This window comes from Lissotriton vulgaris, chromosome 6 (genome assembly GCF_964263255.1).
Source record: "Lissotriton vulgaris chromosome 6, aLisVul1.2, whole genome shotgun sequence".
NCBI lineage: Eukaryota > Metazoa > Chordata > Amphibia > Caudata > Salamandridae > Lissotriton > Lissotriton vulgaris.
The window spans coordinates 1,628,859,482-1,628,880,096 of NC_141694.1; the positions used below are offsets into that span (position 1 = coordinate 1,628,859,482).

Consider the following 20,615-nt stretch of genomic DNA (forward strand, 5'->3'; position numbering starts at 1 on the left):
TGCCCTGAAGCACATTCAGATTATGTAGGACAGTACTACTTCTGTGCATTTTAAACAGACCGGGTGGTGTGGGGCATTGAATTATTTTCAGAGGTGATTTGTGTGTGGCGGTGGGCTAAGTGAAGGGAAGTGAGTGTTCATTGTAATGGCCCATCTGGCAGGACCTATCCGTAGGAGAGTGGACACACTGACCTTTACCAGGCGAGCCACGTGTAGGAACTACATCCTAAAATGATAGAGGTGATCTTCTCCCGATCGGGGTGTCCATCCAGGGGCCTCTTACCCATGGCCCAAAAAAAGAAGTGCCCTCCGAATGGTTGCCTGGGGAACGCCTTCAGGTTAAACCGGTCTTAGAACATTCTATATGAGTTCACACCATTCCCACATCTAATCAAAGTCCTGCATAAGGTGCGAAAGGATCAAACACAGGTGATCCTGATTGCACCTTATTAGGCAAGAAAAGCTCTGATGTCTAGATCTCTTGACACTCAGCACTCGGACACCTTTTCCTCTCCTGCACTGGGTGAACCTGATTTTTAAGTAATTTTAATAATCTTTCCAGATTCTCCACTTCCGTCCCAAAACCCTGTGGCTATCTGCATGGAGAGTGAGCTTGTGTCATCTAGACTATATTTGCCTCCCTGTTACAGGCCTCATCTTGCTGCTAAAAAACCTGGAATTAAAAACATTTTTTCTCATCCTTGGAAAATGTGTCTGCTGTGGATTAGAAGGCTTGGATCACTTTAAATTACGCCTTTCTAATGTCCTGCTTTTCTCACTGTCTTGCACAGCAAGGACTGGCAGTTGCTACGCTCAGGGGCTACCTGGCTACTCCTTGATCAGTCATTGTTTAAGTCACCTTTAGCGGCACATTTTCTAGAAGGTCTGCTTTACCGCATCCCCCAACCCCCCTCTCACTTTGTCTATTGTTCCTTGGTGGTATCTGAACCTTGTGTTTATTTTTTCTAATGCCGTCTAATTTCCTTTAGTTACAGTTACTCTGTTCGACGACTTACCCTACAAAAAATGTTGCCAGTAACAATAACTGCAGTATCTAGGTTAATCTGAATTTCAGTTCCCTTCAGTTCGCACACCCTTCACAATCTTCTGTCTGGATAAATTGTCCTTTTGCACAAGCCAAGCCTTCTTACCTGCAGTGGTTACGGGCTTCCGTTTGTCCCAGACTGTTGTTCTTCCAACTTTCGTCCCTCCTTCACCTCCAATTAAAGAGGAGGAACAACTAAATAGATTTGTACCCAGGCATGCGAGTCCCTAATGTGTTGGTTGCGCTTGAAAGGACAGAGTGTAAGATCAGCCCTTTGTACCATTTTGCATTAGGTCCTCCTCTGTAATAACATCTGCTATGCCCTTGCTAAAGATTGTTTCCAGAAGGCATTTAAACTCATTTTACCAGGCTTATTCCACAACTGTGTTCAGAAGCATCCTGGTTTCCAACACCTGCCAGACAACTGCATGGTCGTCCTTGCATAGTTTTGCAAAGCACTATTGCCTCACATCTCAGGCACGCTGTGACGGGTGCTTCCTCAGCCTATATTGACTGATTTCCTTAGTTAGTCAGAAATACTCAGTCCCACCTCCCAAAGAGGTCTGCTTTAGGACTCATTCCAATGTTGAGGATTGTCCTGGAAGATGTATCCATCCGAGATAAAAGTTGCAACCTATAATATTTCGGGTGGGTACATAATCTTCCTTCAGATTCTTCCCTGCCCTGATTCCTCCCCTGAAGTGCCAGTGCCATGAATGATCAAATGTATAATACAATCCAGAGGTATGTAAACATTTTATGTGCTGGTGTTGTCACTGCTGTTGATACTTTCCGGTTTCCCTCTGCATGCCTTGCTGGGACAAGGAAAAAGTATCAGAACCGGAGGTCTGCATTCAGATTGGCTCCTTTAATATGCCAGTAGTATCATGTCCAGCGGCAAAGTCACAACTGGAGCTGTATGGTGCCCACTTGCCACGCTGGTGACCTACTGCTAGGAGAGTCTTTTGTTGACCAGTCTCACACCTCAGGGAAAATTCTTAAGGTGGAAAATCTGCAGGTAGATTGGGCCCAGCATAAGTATTGTTAACGAATGAAAATCGTTTTTTTAATCTATTAATTCTCACCACTGTTCTTCGCTTGCGTTCTCCTACTCTCATGGATCACATTGCTATGTGAGCCTTTTCTTTTGCTTAATTCCCTGTTTAACCACTATAGCCTCTCATTTTCAGACAAAGCTCTACTCTCCTTTATTTTCAAATTCATTCTTTCCCCCTCATCACTTTGGTATTACTGACTGACCGGATCAGGCGTTACTCTTCTCTCTGACATAGTCTCTAACCATTTCCAAGGCCGCAGCCACCTCACCCTTTTGAATACTTAAATTCCAAGATGCTACCAAAGCACTATGACATCCATGACTCGACAATGATAGTCAGGTCTACAATTATGACACTCTATTATTAGACCTAAAGGATACCAGCGAACTCAGTACTTCCTTTGATACTGCCTCCATTCAGCCACACCAGACCCAGCTACGCGAGAGTTTACATTTGGTGCAATGGGAATAAGGAGAGCAGCAGAGGTCCTTGATTTGACAATTCAAACCACTGAAGTCAAAACGTATGTGTTCATTGAGTTCTTACAGTCATGACGGGCATCACAGAAGCCTCTCCTGCCATTCAATGAGGTACTTACTCCTGGGCAAATCCAGTATATTGCCTAGCAGTAAGCTGCCAAACAGAGAGGAGATGTGGACGTGCTGCAGGTGACCCTTCCTTTCCTCTCAGTACCCTACACCAGAAAGCTTGGTTGTTGAGGTGTCGAGAAGCAGATTAAACTCAAATGCGTTTTCAGCTACCTCTCCAGATAGTTGAAACGTATGGATACATTAACCAAATGCAAGTTGTCTTTTGCTAGACTTTCCTATGCTCGGTGAACTCCAGTTGTCTCCAGGGCAGATGCCCACATGTGTTATGGCATATGGTGGTGGAGTTCTTGCCAGAGGTCCTAGGAATACCTCCAGCTTGACATCCAAGATAGTCATGACACTGCAAAGTGTAATTTGCTTGGCCGGACACGACCAACTACTTAGTTGGGGCAGTTGAAACCAGTGTGGTGCTTTGGCGCCAAGCATGGATTTGCTCAATGGAGTTTTTGTGTGATGTCCAACTGTCACTAATGGAAGTAGCTTTTTATGATACCCATCTCTTCGGAGACATGGCAAACTCAGCCTTGGAGTGCTTTAAGGAGAGTAAAGTAACAGTGCTTCCCTTGTGCTTGCACTGCTGGTTCAGCAGTTCCATCCCCACCATGTTGCCCTTTTGAAGGCTTCAGGAGGGGTTTTCGTCAAATACTGCTTCAGACCTGGTCTCTGCAGCAACAGGCCTCCTAAGCCTTTATAATCGGAGGCAGGGGATCTAGCCAGCAGCATCCAGGCCTATAGGGGCACCAGTTTACCCAAACTCCTATCTCTTCTTCAGAAACTACCACAAAACCACTTTAATGTGTCCTTGTTAAACAAATTCCCAGTAGGAGGCCTTATCACCTTTTAATTATGCCAATGGCAGATCATCACATCAGTATAGTGAGTGCTCCGGATTATCCGGAATGAGATGAGATACCTCTCTTTCCTTTCCACCCCTGCCAGTCAGCCTCCTACACCACAGTGCCTCTCGGAGGACCACTTGTCCATTCTGCAAAGAGAAGTTCAGGCTCTCTTGAACAAGGAAGCCATAGAAAAGTGGCTGGCAACAGGAGATGGGACAGGATTCTACTTCCATTACATTTTGGTGCTGTAGAAGGATGGAGACCTACGTCCTATCCTCTACCATCGTCCTTTGAACTTCTTCCTCAGGCAGTACAAGTTGAAAATGCTCTTCTTGGCCAAAGTTCTGTCTGCCCATGACCCAGGAGACAAGATGCTAGCGTTGGGTCTGCCTGACACATATTTACACATTCCCGTCCTAAAGGCCCACACCTTTAACCTGCGTTTCAGTTCTTGGTGTTCCACTTCAGCCTCTATAGCTGATTTGGGTGATTAAGGCGATCATAGAGAGACCACACACAATTCCTATGTTCTGGTTTTTCAACCGCTGTGCTCTCAGTGGAGGGAGATACACCCAACTCCCATCTTAGGATTGGTAACCAAAATGCATCACTATGAGACATACGCAACTTAATAAACTTGTGACCACAATGTAAAGTCAATACACACAATGTTTTTTCTCTCTTAGATGATTTAGATTTCGGCCAGTTGGCCTCTTCTCTTTCACCTTCTTAGCTTTAGCTAACACGTGTTTTGTTGTCCTAAGGGAGTGCCATGACTTCATCAGGGCTAAAGAAGCAGAAAAACGAACATTGTTGCACCACATATCATCTATTCATCTGGTCACATCACCCCTCATATGGTGACAATAGTGTATTCAACCTTAAAACACTGTGGAATGAAGGTGGAAACCCATGCACAAAGAATATACATAGACAATGTAAAGTTACAAGTAGTAACGTTTGGTTAAGTGTTTAGACATGTACCTTTCCTATGCCAAGACGGTTAAGTAGAATTTTGGGGTGATTTGCCACATATTATTGCCCCCTTCACATCAATTGATAACTAAATTGTGCATGTTAAAATGTTATGTTTCAGATACCATATTGGTCTCAAAAAGCGATATATGTGTATAATATATTAATCTATACATGCGATAACACTTAACCAAAACAGTGCTACTTGTAACTTTACTTATCTATGTATATATTTTTGTGCATGGGTTCCCACCTTCATGCCACAGTGTTTTAACGTCAAATACACTATTGTCACCATATGAGGGATGATGTGACGAGATGATATGTGGTGCAACAACAACCCTTTTTCTGTATCTGAAAGAAACAGTAATAGATTCCTTTCCTTAGAATATTCCCCAGGCGTCAGACTGGATCCTGAAAGTTTTATCATCAGCAGTACCCCTGCGCGTCGGTAGGTTGCGTCGGTCGACTTTGCGTCCGTCGTGGTCACCGGTATAACGTCGCAGAAGTTACTTAGACTCCGCCCTCATGTGCTGACGTCAGTTTTTTCTTTTTACATGCCAGCAAGCGCAGATCTGGAGAGAGCGTTACCCCCAGTCACTTTTTGACTGAGTTTTTGCGACTTTTGTCCGGGTACCCAGTTTCAAGGCGTGCGGTTCCTGCACCTAACTGATGTCGGTAACAGATCCTCACCGCGAGTGCCTCTAATGCCTGGAGCGTGACCACGACCCCAAGTCGTGCTCTGACTGCCCGACTCCGCTGGTGCGCCTTCGGGCCCCGCAGACTCGGTCGGGGGCCCTAGGCCTTTGATACTGGTGGCTCCGCAGAGCCCCCTTCGATCAAGGCCTGGATCCGGATCGGCACCGGTCGACCTCGTGACACCTCCACCAGCACCGACTCCCCTGTCACCACGTCTACAGTCGACCCCAGCTTCCACCCTGATGTGGATACGGAGCTGGACCAGCGTCGACCGACGCTGGATCCAGCGCCGATGGGTACTTTTGTGTCTGCATTCCACCCTGGCCATTTTCAGCCAGTTTGACAGCCAGAGGATGGGTAGGAAGACTGGGAGGGGCCTCTCACTGCTCAACTGGAGTATGATCCAGACTGAAGAGAGGACCTGCGGATGCCAGTGGTCTGGACACCACCCCAGACCTTGTTATGTTGTCTCCTCCTACCGTGGCAATGGAGGAGGAAGCGTCTTACGCAGTGGTGTTGCATAGTGCAGCCGAGGCTCTCAACCTCGAGCTACCTACTGTGGCAGTCAGGACTAACCTTCTGACAGAGGTGCTCCAACCGGTAGCGAGTTCTTCGGAGCCCCATCTTCCGTTTAATGAAGCCCTCACTGATATCCTTTTGGGCACCTGGTCCAGGACCACCACAGGCGCTCCTGTGGATAGGAGCCTCAGCGTCCCAAAGCGCATACCCTACTGCACCACCAGACACATAATCCAAGAGGCTGGATCAGTTTTGGAAGAAGTTGTTTTCTTCCTCCAGCTTAGGGATGCAGTTGGTGAACACTGCATGCCTCTTGGGACGTTATTCCCACTCCGTGTGGGATATGGTGGCGCAAGTGCTGCCTCAGTGTCCGGAGAAGGCCCAGGCCGTGCTCTCCCGTGCTGTTGCCGAGGGGAGAGACGCTGCAAAGTTAGCCATCCGCTGTGGACTGGACACTGCTGACTCACTGGGTAGGACCATTTCAACGTCGGTGGCGCTTCACCGTCACGCTGGTTGAGGACGACTGGCTTTTCTGGGGATGTCCAGAACCCCTTGATGGACATGCACTTTAATGGCCATCGCCTGTTCAATGACACAGCAGGCAATGCCGTAGAGCGCTTCAAGGACTCTCGGGCTACGACCAAGTCCTTGGGCCTCTCAACCATTCCACCATGCGTCCTGCAAGGTCTGCTTTTTGCCCCTTTCATGGCCACGGAAGGGGTGCCCCTACACGTTCCTTTCAGAGACACTACTGCCTGGACAACCAAGTCCAAAGAGATGGCTTCTTCGGCCATTCTGTTCTCCAGGACTTTCTGGTGTCATCTTTATAGATTCTTTACTGCCCCACCCATCCTCCCCGTTCTGCAAACTGATTTCTAGGGTTAAGGAGATCCTTTCAGGGCCCTAGTTTTGTGCACCTGTGGTCAGTGTCTTGCATGGCTCTGCGTTCCTGGCGCGGAAAGTCGTGTACAGAACTGTGGTCAGCTCGCGAGGGCGGCGTCTAAGTAACTTCCGCGACGTTATCCCAGCGACCACGACTCCGACGGCTGAGTCGACTGACGCCACCTACCGACGCGCAGGGGTACTGCTGACAAAAAAACTTTTTGACTCCTGGGGGTTATTCTTAGGTCAGGAATCTATAACTAACCTATGTTTCTTACAGATATATCGTTACCGAAGGTAAGTAACTTGTTCTTTAGCCCTGATGAAGTTGTGGGGATGCTCCCTTAAGATGTCAAAACACATGTTATCTAAAGCAGAAAAAGGTGAAATAGAAGAGGCCAATTGGCTGAAAAGTAAATCATCTAACAGAGGAAAAAACAGTTATGTATATTAACTTTAAATTGTACTCACAAGTTTATTAAGTTGTGTGTGCCTCAAAGTGATGATTTCCCCTTCGGCCTTACCAGTGCATCTTGAGTGCTCACTAAAGTGATGGTGGTGGTTGCTGCACATCTTTGGAGGTTCAAAATACCACTCTTCCCATACCGTAATGACTGGTTGCTGAAGGTAGCCTCGCCACAAACAGTTGTGAACTATCTCCAAATGACTGTTGATCTGTTTACATAGTTGGGATTTCCCATCAGTGCGTCAGTCACACCAGACTCCTTCAAGATGCTCCCTTTCGTTGGAGTTGTTTTGGGCACGGTGCTTCTTCAAGCCTTCCCTCCGCCTCCGTGAGAGTAGGATATTTGGGCTATGATCCCGATGTTTCAGCATTCGACCTGGATCTCAGTGAGAGCATCTCTTGACCTCCTGCATCTTGCTTGTTGACCACACCAGGTAGCACATGTGGGCTCTGCGGTGGGATCTGAAGCCTCCACAGGCTCAGCACCAAGAAAATCTGCTAGATTACATACAGGTATCGGGGGAGACTGCAAAAGACATGCAGTGGTGGCTGCTACACCGCAATTGGACAGGTGGCAGGTCTTTCCATTCCTCACCCAGATCTGATGGTCATGATCGATGCATCGTTGCTGGGTTTGAAATGTCGCCTGGGAGAGGTGAGATTAGAAGACTCTAGTCTCCGGTGGAAGTCCATGTCCCCATCATCTTGCTGAGGCTACGGGTGATACGATTGGCATTGAAAATATTCCTCCCATTCATCAAAGGGAAACGGGGGCAGGTTTTTACAGGCAGCACTACCATCATGTGGTACTGCAATAAACAGAGCGGAGTGAGATGTGCCAAGATGCTTTCTGCCTTTGGGAGTTGCTGGATTCTCAGGGCATCTCCCTCATCGTTCAACATCAATCAATCAATCGGGTTTGCAAAGCGCAACTACTCACCCGCGAGGGTCTCAAGGCGCTGGGGTGGGAGGCGGCTTCGTTGAGTGCTGGGATCATCCGAATAGCCAGGTCATGAGGTCATTCCTGAACATGGTCCTTAATTACCAGGGCTGACAAACTCAGACGGCATTGCCTAGTGGATCAAATGGTGGTCGCACTCAGAGTTGGCACAGGGCATCTTACAGCATTGTGGAGAATCCTGGCTCGATCTTTTTGCCGTCTCAGAGAACAGGCAGTTTCTAATCTTATAAATGTCTTGGAGACGCCTTTTTCTTAAATTTGAGCTAGGGACTTTTATACATCTTTGCTCCGATACCTCTCCTGCCCCTTGTTCTGAAGACGATCATGACTGGCTGGGCCCAAGTGATCGTAGTTGCTGTGGATTGTGCACAGAAAGTATGGTTTGGCACATTTCTCTTGTTGGTGGCCAAGCTCAGGTTCAACTGCTTCAGCTACGCACATCATCACACTAGCTCAATGTTTAAGGTGAAAAACTTGTTATCACATTTGTATTGGGTCTTACCTGTTGCGGTGGATAGGGCCACCAGCTTAAGTACACTAATCTTTTATCTAGAGAAGTGTGGAAGCAGAGTGGCAGAATGTTTCCTATTAATAATTGAATTTCGTTCAATTTTTGGCTTTCAAATGTAATCCAGCGTGAGAGAGAGCACATTTGGCAAAATGTCCTCTGAATCACATGATAGTATGAGGTGACCTCAAATTCAGAGTTGAACTAACAAGCACGGTTTCTAAACTCATTATCTGGGGCACATTCTAAAAAGCAATGCCTGGGTGTCTTGATACACATTTTTCATTGATTTGATTTTATCATATGAATCGAAGTGTACTAGGAAAAACAATGTAAAATGATAATAACCTGCAGCTCAGTGTGGGCTCAAGATATCACTTGTTTTTGGATGACCAACAAACACTATATGTCACCAGAAGGTTATGCTACACGCAACTATATATATCTTTGGAAAATGGGCCATTGAGGCAAAACATAATATATATAGAAACGTCTTTCTCCTTTTTGTCTGGGTAATCCATGAGAGATCTACTCACATGACCTCTTGCTGATTTCTGTATTTTGTCTTCTGTTCAGAAATGTATAGGTTTCTGTGTTCACCCAAGCGTTTCACACCTGTTTCACCACAAACAAGGGTATCTATTCTAAGGTAAGGAATCTATCACTTACGTGTCTCTTTCAGATGCACAAGTTACTACTTGTGTAACGATATATCTGTAAGAGACATTAGTTAGTGATAGATTCCTTACCGACCCACCCATCCTCCCCGTTCTGCGAACCGATATCTAGGGTTAAGGTCATCCCTTTTCAGGGCCCTAGTTTCATGGCACCATTGTCGGTTTTTTGTCATGGCTCTGCGCTTCTGGCGCGGAAAAGCTGTGGCTAAGAACTGATGTCAGCACGCGGAGGCGGCGTCTATATACTCCGACGACGTCATCACGGCGCCCACGACGCCGACGACGGACGCGGAGCCGCAGACGACGCCTACCGACGCGCAAGGGTACTGCTACGCAAAATTTTCCGGATCCAGTCTGACGCCTGGGGATATTCTAAGGTAAGGAATCTATCACTAACTAATGTCTCTTACAGATATATCGTTACACAAGTAGTAACTTGTGCATCTGGTAGAGACGTTGTCTAGCCGCAGATTCCTTAACTCCCCCCCCCCCCCCCCCCCCCCCCCCCCCCAATCCTCCCCGTTCTGCGTGGACCTTGTCTAAGTGGTTTTCTCCGCTGGCCTTTTCAGTTGCCCTTAGTTTTTCTCTCACAGATGCTTACATTGTTACGACCCTTTGAGAATTGCCATAGCGGCTAGCTCCCTCCAAGGGCTTGACAACGTCTCTACCAGATACATCGTTACCGAAGGTAAGTAACTCATACGTTCTGCTTACATCCCCATATCATATCAAGCTCTACAAATAAACGCAACAGTAAGGAAATGATCAAGTAAAAACAAACACACTGGCTCTGAAGGGAACTACCTTGTGTGCGGATGTGCTCCTTGTGAACTGGCTAAATGTAGTCACTCAAAGAGAAGTTTGCCAGTGGCTAAAGCAGGCTGGGCCATTGACCCATGCTGTAGTGGGCAGAAACAAAACGTGAATGACACAAGTACATACCAGTAGATGAATAGAGGTGGCTGAAAGCCCCTCTATGCCAGTATATTATACATACATTTTTAGTAAAATCAAAAGGTCTTGGCTAATGCCAGGCTTAAAAAATGATCAGCACTGGGTGTAGGGGCATGAGGAAGCCTTGGCCACTAAGGGGTAAAAAAGGGTCAGTCGGTTATATTCAGTCTCTTCAGCTTGAATTAGTGTTTCCATCTGTGGGTTTAGACGTATTCATTGAAAGTGAAGAGTTGTTCTCTTTTGGTATGCTCCACCCTACCGATTTCTTGACTATTTGTAGGTAAATTAGTGATCCAGTGCAATTATTAGTAATCCTGAAACTTCTACATACGGACATATACATATTTCGAATCTCAAAATGTGTTTCAAGCTTGATTTACCCTGCACAGTGGCTACTCCTACACAGTAATGTGTTGATGCATAACATATGTTCAGATTATGAGTAGACAAAGCTTTTGAACAGATGATAATAAATACCTTAGTTTGTATCTGGAAAGACGGCTATGAGAAATGAAGTTGTGCATTTCATTTTTTATGACCTACTTGTCTGCATTAATTATTCAGGTGCATTCCCCTCATGTTTTATTATTACATTTAAAGTTTTCATTGGCTCTTCCAGTGACCTCGTTGACTATTTTTTTATACATAAACAGAATTCGCGTCAGAATTACTCAGGCAATGCGCGGGTCAAGGTTCGGTGCAGCAAGAAGTGGCGTTTCTTCTGATTTTATGCATGCAGCCATTAGTCGTTTCACTTTGTGTTGGTCCTTTCTGCCCTAATGGAGGTCTGGGTATTTTTAACACCGTGACTTTGTGTAATATTAATGCAAAACTCTAAAACATTCATGTACCTGTTGTTTCTGCTCTGGCGTTGTCTTTGAACCTTGGACACCAAGCCATTACAATTTTATTTTTTCCCAGTGATAACCTTGACACCGCCGTGGAGTACGTTGAGCCTCTGCTTATCCCAGGAACGCAAACCTCGGACGCACCGGTTACAAGCATGGCATATGTGTTCAGGAAGTTGATGGAAGAACGGCTGGATTCTGCATTGGAAAAATGTGAGTTTTCAAAATTCAACTTTTACAGAACGCCTTTCATTATCATCGTTGAAGGACGACCAAAATGGCAACTTTTGTGCCACGTAAATTAAAGTCCCCTGCCTGCTCTAAATATTGGTTGGAGGTTGCTATATTGCACACAATTTGCCCTAGATTTGTAGTACGTAGAAAAATGCATAATTGTTTGGGTAACAATAGGGAGGTTAACAAAGGATACTACCTAAAGCCCTCTCACTGTCCGTGAAATTCCATGGCTTTACAGACACCCCACTTTTGGCACCCAGCCAATGGCAGCTCCTAAAGAAAGTTCCAACAGTAAGTGCCTAAAAGGGATGACCAAAAGTCCAATCTTTCTGTGCTTTATATGTGTATTGCATTGGTGACGTGAGGTTTCCAATTCTCCGCTAGAGCGGCCCATAGCATATATATCTATATAGATATATAATATTCCCAGCCTCTAACTCCAAAATCTTTCTGCATAACAGCAGTCACAGCTGGATCCAGACGTGTTTTCTTTCCCACACAACCAACATATCTGGCTGTAGGGATAGTGTTTTAGAGGGCATTGACAAACCAACTATTTTCGTAATATATATGAAAGTATTGTCCATTGGCATACGAGACACTTGCTTACATTAGCATGCTTTGGAGTAGATCTTAATTTATATTAGCACCTGGGATGGAATGGCAGGAGTTGACTTGCAAATAAAGTGCTCCCTGTGCAGGTTATAGTTAATGTTGCAGTCAACAAAACAAGCATTTTGTGGATTTCGGCTCCCTACTCCGGCGATGTGCTTGTATTCGTGGGCAGCATTATAACACCACCTGCAAGTTTCACCCTGAGCATAATGGCGCTCCTCTCCTTCAACTGCTTCTTTGGACACTCCCATCTGATGTTCTCTTCTGAAACATCTCTGACTGATACTCCATGGCGGACCCTATCCTTCATTGTCAAAAGAGAAGTGTTTGCAGTGTTCAGGCACCTGGTCAGTTGACCTGTGTTCAATCAGCATAAAGCAGCCCCCAGTGATCTGTCTTTATTTTTTGGGGGGGACAAAGCAATCCTGTGCCTGATGGTGGTACAGGTGTCCACAGGTAAAGTCACTCCTAATGCCTTCCTATCTTATCCTCCCGGTAAATAATGGAAACAAGATGATATGTTCAGAAAGAGGATGTTCTCTTCTGCTAGTTTAGCATTAAGATACTTGAGCGCAGGTACACGCTTGCTTTATGGGACATGGCCAGTGAGATCTTGCTGGAAGATCTTAGAGCTTCTGTGGCTCAAAGGATACATGGTGACTAGTGTAGGAAGGTGGATATCTGACTATGGTTGCCCCCAACTTTTTGCCTGGTGTTTAGCTGGTTTTTCGACTTAGTTGACCTGGGGCCCTGCTATTCAGGACCCCAGGCCCACTGCTCTGCCCACTGTAAAATGGATTCCATGTACTCTAGGTGCATATCTAATTGGATACTTGGTCACCTTATCAGCCCCTGTACAGTGTACCTTAGGTACCCAGGGCATAGGTGCACCCAGGGCCTACCAGGGGCTGCAGCATGTATTATGCCACCCCTGGCTGGCCATCCAAATCTGAGACAACTGGCTGATCAATCAGCTGGGGCAAGGTGGTGTAATCACCCTTTGCTTTAGATATAGTATCTCTATAGCTAACCCTAAAATGGACACATACTCCTGTAAGTCACTCCTATGGCAGGCCTTAACAGTCCTAGAGGCAGAGTGCTTGGAATTATGTGAGATAGTGCTCTGGCATGAGCTGAGCCTGTCTACAGCATCTGAAAGAGACACGTTGGTGATAGATTCCTTACCTTAGAATATCCCCAGGCGTCAGACTGGATCCGGAAACTTTTGCGTAGCAGTACCCTTGCGTGTCGGTAGGCGTCGTCTGCGGCTCTGCGTCCGTCGTCGGCGTCTTGGGCGCCGTGATGACGTCGTCGGAGTACTTAAACACCGCCTCCGCGTGCTGACGTCAGTTCTTCTTTTTTCTGCTCCAGCCAGCGCAGATATGGAAAAAGCAGTAACCCAGTCAATTGTTGACTAACTTTTTTTAGATCATTTTTGATCCTTCTCGAAGTCTTGCGACTCCGATCGGTGCCATAGGGATGCCATAGGGATGCCTGGTTTCAAGCATTGTGACGATTGCGACCGCACCATGTCGGTCACGGATCCTCACCGCCTGTGCCTGACTTGTCTAGGCGTTGACCACGACGACGAGGCCTGCCCCGACTGTTGGGCCCTCTCGAGGAAAGCCAGGCGGGAGCGGTCCCGCAGGCGGCTCGAACTCCGGCAGTTGGCCCCGCGCCGAGTGAGATCCCGGTCCCGGTCCCACGGGAGGTCGAGGGACAGGTCGCGGGGACGGAGCCGTCACAGCTCCGGGAGTCGGCACCACTCCTCCGGGTCCAAGTCGTCAGGTAAGAAACACAAGAAGTCGAAGAGGCATCATCGCTCTTCTGACTCCCCCCGACGCTCGCGCGATGCGGCCGGGGGTTCGGGTGACACCGCCCACGCGGCTCCTTCGGAGTCGCGGGCGTCTCGTCCCGCCCCACACCCTCCGGTCCCTGGGCAGGACGCGACGCCAGAGGAGATTGAGCGCTTCCTCATGGCCATGAGGTCCCTTTCTCCTCCGAAGGGCTCTGCGGCGCCTTCGGGCCCAGCGGACGTGTCTAGGGGCCCTAGCGGGTCGGGGGCTTCGACCCCGACGCCGCCGGCGCCTTTAGGCCCGGCGCCGCAGGGCCCCACGATCCCGACACCGCCGGTGCCTTCGGACCCGGCGCCGCAGGGAACAGCGGCTCCGGCGCCGCCGGCACCTTCAGGCCCGGTGCCGCCGGACGCCGCTGGGCCTTCCTCGGGCTCTGGATCATCACCTGTGGACCTTACGACCCCCCCGCCGTCGGTCCGTCAGGTGTCACCTCCGGCGCCGTCCTCGGGCGGCGCTGCCCCCGATACCTCCATTGTTCCGGTTCCGACGTCGGAGTGGCGCCGCTCTCGACGCCGCTTGGAGATTTCCACTTCTATGAACCGACCTCATTCAATTACAACCCTGAGTCTCAGGAGATGGGTGAAGAGGAGGATTGGGAGGGGTCTAAGGACCCTCTGACTAAGGAGTGTCAGTCTCATGAGGACTGGGCAGGAGACCTTGGGGAGGCCAGTGGCCTGGACACCTCTCCGGACACTGGATTTGTCTCTCCTCCTACCGTGGCTTCGGAGGAGGGAGCAACCTATGGTGTGGTGTTGACGAGGGCTGCCAAGGCTTTGGGCCTTGAGCTCCCCGTCGGGGCCGTGAGGACTAACCTCCTCACAGAGGTCCTTAAACCGCAGTCATGCTCGGCTGAGCCTCTGCTGCCCTTTAATGAGGCCTTGACCGACGTTCTTTTGGGCACTTGGTACAGGCCCGCTACGGGTTCGCCCGTAGATAGGAACGTGGCCAGACGGCACCGCCCGGCTCCGGGCGACCCATGTTTCCTGTCCTCCCACCCCACCCCCGAGAGTCTGGTCATCCAGGCCTCTAATTCCCAGACCGCTTTCCCGACGGCCCGGCCGGACAGGGAATCCAAGAGGTATGAGAATTATGGTAAGAAGATATTCTCCTCCCTTAGTTTGGGACTTCGGTCTTCCAACACCGCATGCCTCTTGGGCCGCTACACCCACTCTCTGTGGGAGACGGTGGCGGAGGTGCTGCCAGAGTGCCCGTTGGAGGTACGGGCCAAACTCGGCCAAGCCCTTGTGGAAGGCCGAGATGCAGCCAAGTATTCGATCAGGTGTGGGCTGGAAACCACCGACTCGCTAGGCAGAGCGATGGCTACGACAGTGGCGGTGAGACGCCACGCCTGGCTGAGATCCGCCAATTTTTCGGCAGATGTCCAGAACACTCTGATGGACATGCCGTTCGATGGCCGTCGCCTCTTTGGAGACGAGGCAGACCACGCGCTTGAGCGCTTTAAGGACTCCAGGGCTACGGCCAAGTCCTTGGGCCTCTCGGCCCCGCGCCAGAAAACGGGTGCCTTTCGCTCCTTTCGTGGCCAAGGAAGGGGCGTCCCCACACGTGCCGCCAGCCACTCGCCGCAGACTATCGTCCAGCGTGGCGGCGGCCGTGGAAACCGCCGCGGAGGCGGTCGGGAAACAGGCGAGGTCAGTCCACAACTTCCCCCGCAGCATCCGCCTCTAAACCCTCCTAGTCCGTGCTTTTCGGCCCATGTGACGCCAGTGGGAGGCAGGGTTCGCCATCACCACTCTCACTGGCACACTGTCACTTCGAACAGGTGGGTGCTGCAGATCGTCCGGAGGGGCTACTCCCTCCCCTTCGAGACGACTCCTCAAGCCATGCCACCGCAACACCACCGCGTATCGGGGGATCGCTTGCGGCTCCTGCAGGAGGTGGTTTCGGCCCTCTTGGTGGTTCCTGGGCCAGAAGTAGGACGTGGTTGCTACTCCCACCACTTTCTGGTACCCAAGAAGGGCAAAGGGGCCTACGCCCTATCTTGGATCTGAGGAACGTCATCGGCTTCCTCCGGAAGGAGAAGTTCAAAATGCTGACTCTGGCTCAGGTCTTAGCTGCCCTAGACCCAGGAGACTGGATGGTAGCGTTGGACTTGCAGGACGCGTATTTCCACATCCCCGTCCTGCTGGCCCACCGGCGTTGCCTGCGGTTCACGGTAGGCCACGAGCACTTTCAGTTTACCGTGCTCCCGTTTGGCCTTACCAGCGCCCCACGGGTGTTCACGAAGCTGATGGCGGTGGTCGCAGCTCATCTACGCAGGTTAGGGGTCTCAGTCTTCCCCTACCTCGACGACTGTTTGTTGAAGGCGGGCTAGCCCCAGACAGTCGTCAGCCACCTCCAGACTACGGCGGATCTCCTGCACCGGCTGGGATTTTCCATCAATGTGCCGAAGTCGCACCTGTGTCCCTCTCAGAAGCTCCTTTTCATCGGAGCGGTTCTCGACTCGGCGCAGTTTCGGGTTTACCCGCCCGAACAGCGGGTTCGGGATATACAGGCTCTGATTCTAATCTTCCGGCCTTTATCCCGTGTTTCGGTGAGGTTGACGCTGCGGCTTCTGGGGCTGATGGCCTCCTGCATCCTTCTGGTGCATCACGCACAGTGGCGGATGCGGGCTCTGCAGTGGGACCTGAAGTTTCAGTGGGCCCAGCATCAGGGCAACCTGTCCGATCACGTCCTGATCTCGGATGGCACTGCGAGACAGCTGCAGTGGTGGCTCACGGACCGCGATTGGGTCAACGGCAGATCCCTCTCCCTTCCCCAACCGGAGCACGTAGTTGTGACGGACGCGTCCCTCCAGGGCTGGGGAGACCACATGGGAGAGGCGGAGATCAGAGGCCTCTGGTCTCCGGCGGAGTCCCGGCTCCATATCAACCTTTTGGAGCTGCGGGCGATTTGTCTAGCACTGAAGGCATTCCTCCCGTCTGTCCGAGGGAGTGTAGTGCAGGTGTTAACGGACAACACCACCGCCATGTGGTACTGCAACAAACAGGGCGGGGTGGGGTCGTGGACCCTCTGCCAGGAGGCTCTGCGCCTCTGGCAATGGCTGGAACATCAGGGCGTGACTCTGATGGTTCAACACCTGGCAGGTTCTCTGAACGCCGCCGGTGCATGATGGATCACGAATGGCGTCTGAACTCGGACGTGACGCAAGGTCTCTTTCAGCAGTGGGGAGAGCCTTGGTTAGATCTATTCGCCACCGAAGAGAACGTGCAATGTCATCAGTTCTGCGCGTTGGAATTTCCAAGGCGGCACTCGCTCTGAGACGCTTTTCGTCGCGAGTGGAGTTGCGGTCTGTGTTACGCCTATACCACTTCTGCCCAGAGTGCTGAAGAAGATCAAGCGCGACCGGGCACAAGTCATCCTTGTGGCTCCGGAATGGGCACAAAGGTACTGTTATCCCGAGCTACTCAGTATGTCAGTCGATCCCCCGGTTCGACTGCCTCTTCAGGAGGACCTTCTGTCGCAGCAGCAAGGGACGATCCTCCACCCGAACCTGTCCAGTCTCCACCTCCATGCTTGGAGATTGAGCGGCGACAGTTGAGGCCATTTGACTTGCCTCCTGAAGTCTGTAACATCATTCTGGCAGCCAGGCGTCCCTCCACAAAGTCGGTATACGCCTGCGGGTAGAATAGATTTGTGGCATGGTGCACAGCAAAGGCTGTGGATCCCCTTAATGCCCCTCTTTCTGAGGTTCTCCTCTTTCTTCTCTCTCTTGCCCAGCAGGGCTCTGCTCTGGGCACTGTCAAGGGCTATCTTTCAGCTCTTTCAGCCTTTCTGAGGCTGCCTGACCAACCTTCTTTGTTCAAGTCCCCTATCGTTAATCGATTCCTGAAGGGCATCACTCATACGTTCCCTCCTGTTCCCTTCGTGATGCCTCAGTGGGACTTGAACCTGGTTCTTACGTTTCTGATGTGCGCTCTTCGCCTTCTCTCTTTGAAGACTGCCTTCCTGGTAGCCATCACCTCTGCCAGGAGAGTGAGTGAGCTCCATGCTATATCTTGTAAGCCTCCTTTAATTTCAGTCCATCCGGACAAGGTTGTGTTACGAACGAGGCCCTCCTTCCTACCCAAGGTAGTCACGGCCTTACACATTGGGCAATCCATCACCTTGCCCACCTTCTTTCCGCCTCTGCACCCTTCGAGAGAGGAAGAGAGGCTCCACCGTCTGGACCCAAAACGTGCGCTCTCGTTTTATTTGAATCGCACACAACAGTTCCGGGTGGATGATCAACTCTTTGTTGGATACGCTGGCGCTAAGAAAGGGAAAGCGGTGCACACGCGGACCATCTCCCGGTGGATCATCTTGTGCATCCAGGCGTGTTACTCCTTGGCTAAGAAGGAACCCCCTGTTGGGCTGAGGGCTCATTCCACTCGAGCCACAGCCACTACAAATGCCTTGGGCCGAGGTGTGCCCTTGCAGGACATTTGCCAGGCGGCTACGTGGGCCTCGCTGCACACGTTTGCGCGACATTATTGCCTGGACAGTCAAGTCCGGAGGGATGGCTACCTTGGCCGTTCCGTCCTCCAGGACTTTCTGGTGTGATTATTGGTTCGCAGACCCACCACCACGGGGTTGGTATTGCTGGGGTATCTATTCTAAGGTAAGGAATCTATCACTAACGTGTCTCTTTCAGATGCACAAATTACTACTTGTGTAACGATATATCTGTAAGAGACATTAGTTAGTGATAGATTCCGTACCGACCCACCCATCCTCCCCGTTCTGCGAACCGATATCTAGGGTTAAGGTCATCCCCTTCAGGGCCCTAGTTTCATGGCACCAGTGTTGGTTTTTGGCATGGCTCTGGGCTTCTGGTGCAGAAAAGCTGTCTAAGAACTGACGTCAGCACGCGGAGGCAGCGTCTAAGTACTCCGACGACATCATCACGGCGCCCAAGACGCCGACGACGGACACGGAGCCGCAGACGACGCCTACCGACGCGCAAGGGTACTGCTACGCAACAGTTTCCGGATCCAGTCTGACGCCTGGGGATATTCTAAGGTAAGGAATCTATCACTAACTAATGTCTCTTACAGATATATCGTTATACAAGTAGTAACTTGTGCTTTCGGAACCAAGTCCTTTAGCTGTGTCCATGATAACGCTATACCATATACTCTTAAGTGCATTATAATCCTTGCGGTTATTGCTAACTTTGGCATAGCATTATCAAAACTTGTTGAGTAAGGTGTCATACGAATTGGAATACTACCCCCTCGCCAATTCTGGAGAAGGGGGTAGCATTCCACCTTTCTAGAGGGACACGACATGTACCTAACTGTAAACCCCGGTTAAAGTTAACCCGAGCCTCAGCATCACAAAATGGATGCTGCCACCACAGACACAAGTCTGACCTCCTGCTGCTGGGAGTCCTTCCAGCGAGGGAGGTTTGGACAAAGGGTTTCCTGCCTTGGGAGGTGCTAGCACCACCCCAGACAGGATTTTGTGTATTGGGTAGGACAGGGCTGAAAGGAATGAGACATGCCTGGGGCACACAAGATGTCCCCGTGCATACTCCAGTCTAAACCAGTTCCTGGGGCTCTCCAGCCCCAGCTCTGGCGCAAGACCGGACAAAGGATAGGGGGTGTAACCACCCCCCTTCCTGGTCCCACCCATAGGAGGGACCTAGTCGTAGTACAGCCCCCTTTCGCAGGATAAAGGTAGGAGTTATTCCCATTCCGAGTTAGATTAATCCTGAACTGAAACTCTACAAGAAACTCTGGACTTCGACTTTCTGAACAGAAGACTGAAGAAATCTCCCTTGTGGGCAAGGAGTGTCCACCCTGCACAAGCAGGTACCATCAGCGTCCAGAGGCCTCCCTTTGTCGTCTTCCCTCGAGGATCCAGACTTCAGAGCCCGACGAGACCCGGATTCCCAAACCTCTCCGACCTCTACCTACATCTGCAGCACAGCTGAGATCCGTGGGTGCGACGAGACACGTGGGACCGGCCATCTTGAAAGAAGCAGCACTTCGCTCCAGCCTGACTTCTGAGGTAACCTTGTCCAAGTGCTTTGGGGACTGAGAAGCCCCGACCCCGAGCAGCTCCTGCACCGAAGACCAGCCCTCCAGCATCCACGAGATCTGCGTGGGGCCCTTCTGCCTGTTTGCTGCTCAACGTGTTGTCTGGTCACTTGCCGGCTGGCTAGTGACCTCCTAGATGACGAGCCTTGAAATCCAATCTGCTGGTCTGGTTGCTCCAGACTGGCCCTTGCTTCCCTGCGAAGGAGAAGCACCCCGGACCCTCCTGGTCCACTCCAAACGCCGTTTCCACTCACCGCGTGGGTTGCCTTTGCCAAGGCCTGTTGACTCCAAATCCGGATCCAACACCGCCGACAGCGAGAGCCTGCGTGGGACAGCTCGTGCCTCCATCCTGGTCATCAAAGACACCACCTGGTCCACGTGGCTGCAGAGACAAGCGTCCACTCTTCACCTGATCGCGACGACGACATCTGGTTCCACTCCTGGTTCCACTCCAGTCACTGGCTAGTGACTTTGAACATTGTCCCCTCTGCTTTCAGGTTCTCCTCTTCACTGATCCACCCTTGGATCACAACGGACATCTTCCTCCTGGTCGCCTGCAGCATCTTTTCTTCCAGGCTCCATAGACTTCAACGCCGGAACCCGACACGACTTCACACCTATGCACCCGCAGCCTGTGGGTGAGGTAACAAGAGCATTTCGGTGCTCCAGGGTAGATTGACTCTCCTAGTGTCCAGTTCCATAGTCGTTTTAGTCCTACATAGTCGGGATTGTCCGTACTCACCTTTTACTTGAACTGTACTGTCCATAGACACTGTTACGCATCTCGCGTGTGAGTTCACACTCTGCACACGCGTTCCGTTGGC

General features: G+C 50.4%; 1 protein-coding gene across 1 annotated transcript in view; it reads left to right on the forward strand.

The window, feature by feature from the left end:
* Positions 1–20,615, forward strand: part of LRPPRC (leucine rich pentatricopeptide repeat containing) — a 675,215-nt gene that overhangs the window by 611,981 nt on the left and 42,619 nt on the right. The window contains exon 33 of the mRNA XM_086927797.1: positions 11,116–11,255. Within this exon, the coding sequence (XP_086783923.1) occupies positions 11,116–11,255 (140 nt within the window). The remainder of the gene's footprint in view (positions 1–11,115; positions 11,256–20,615) is intronic.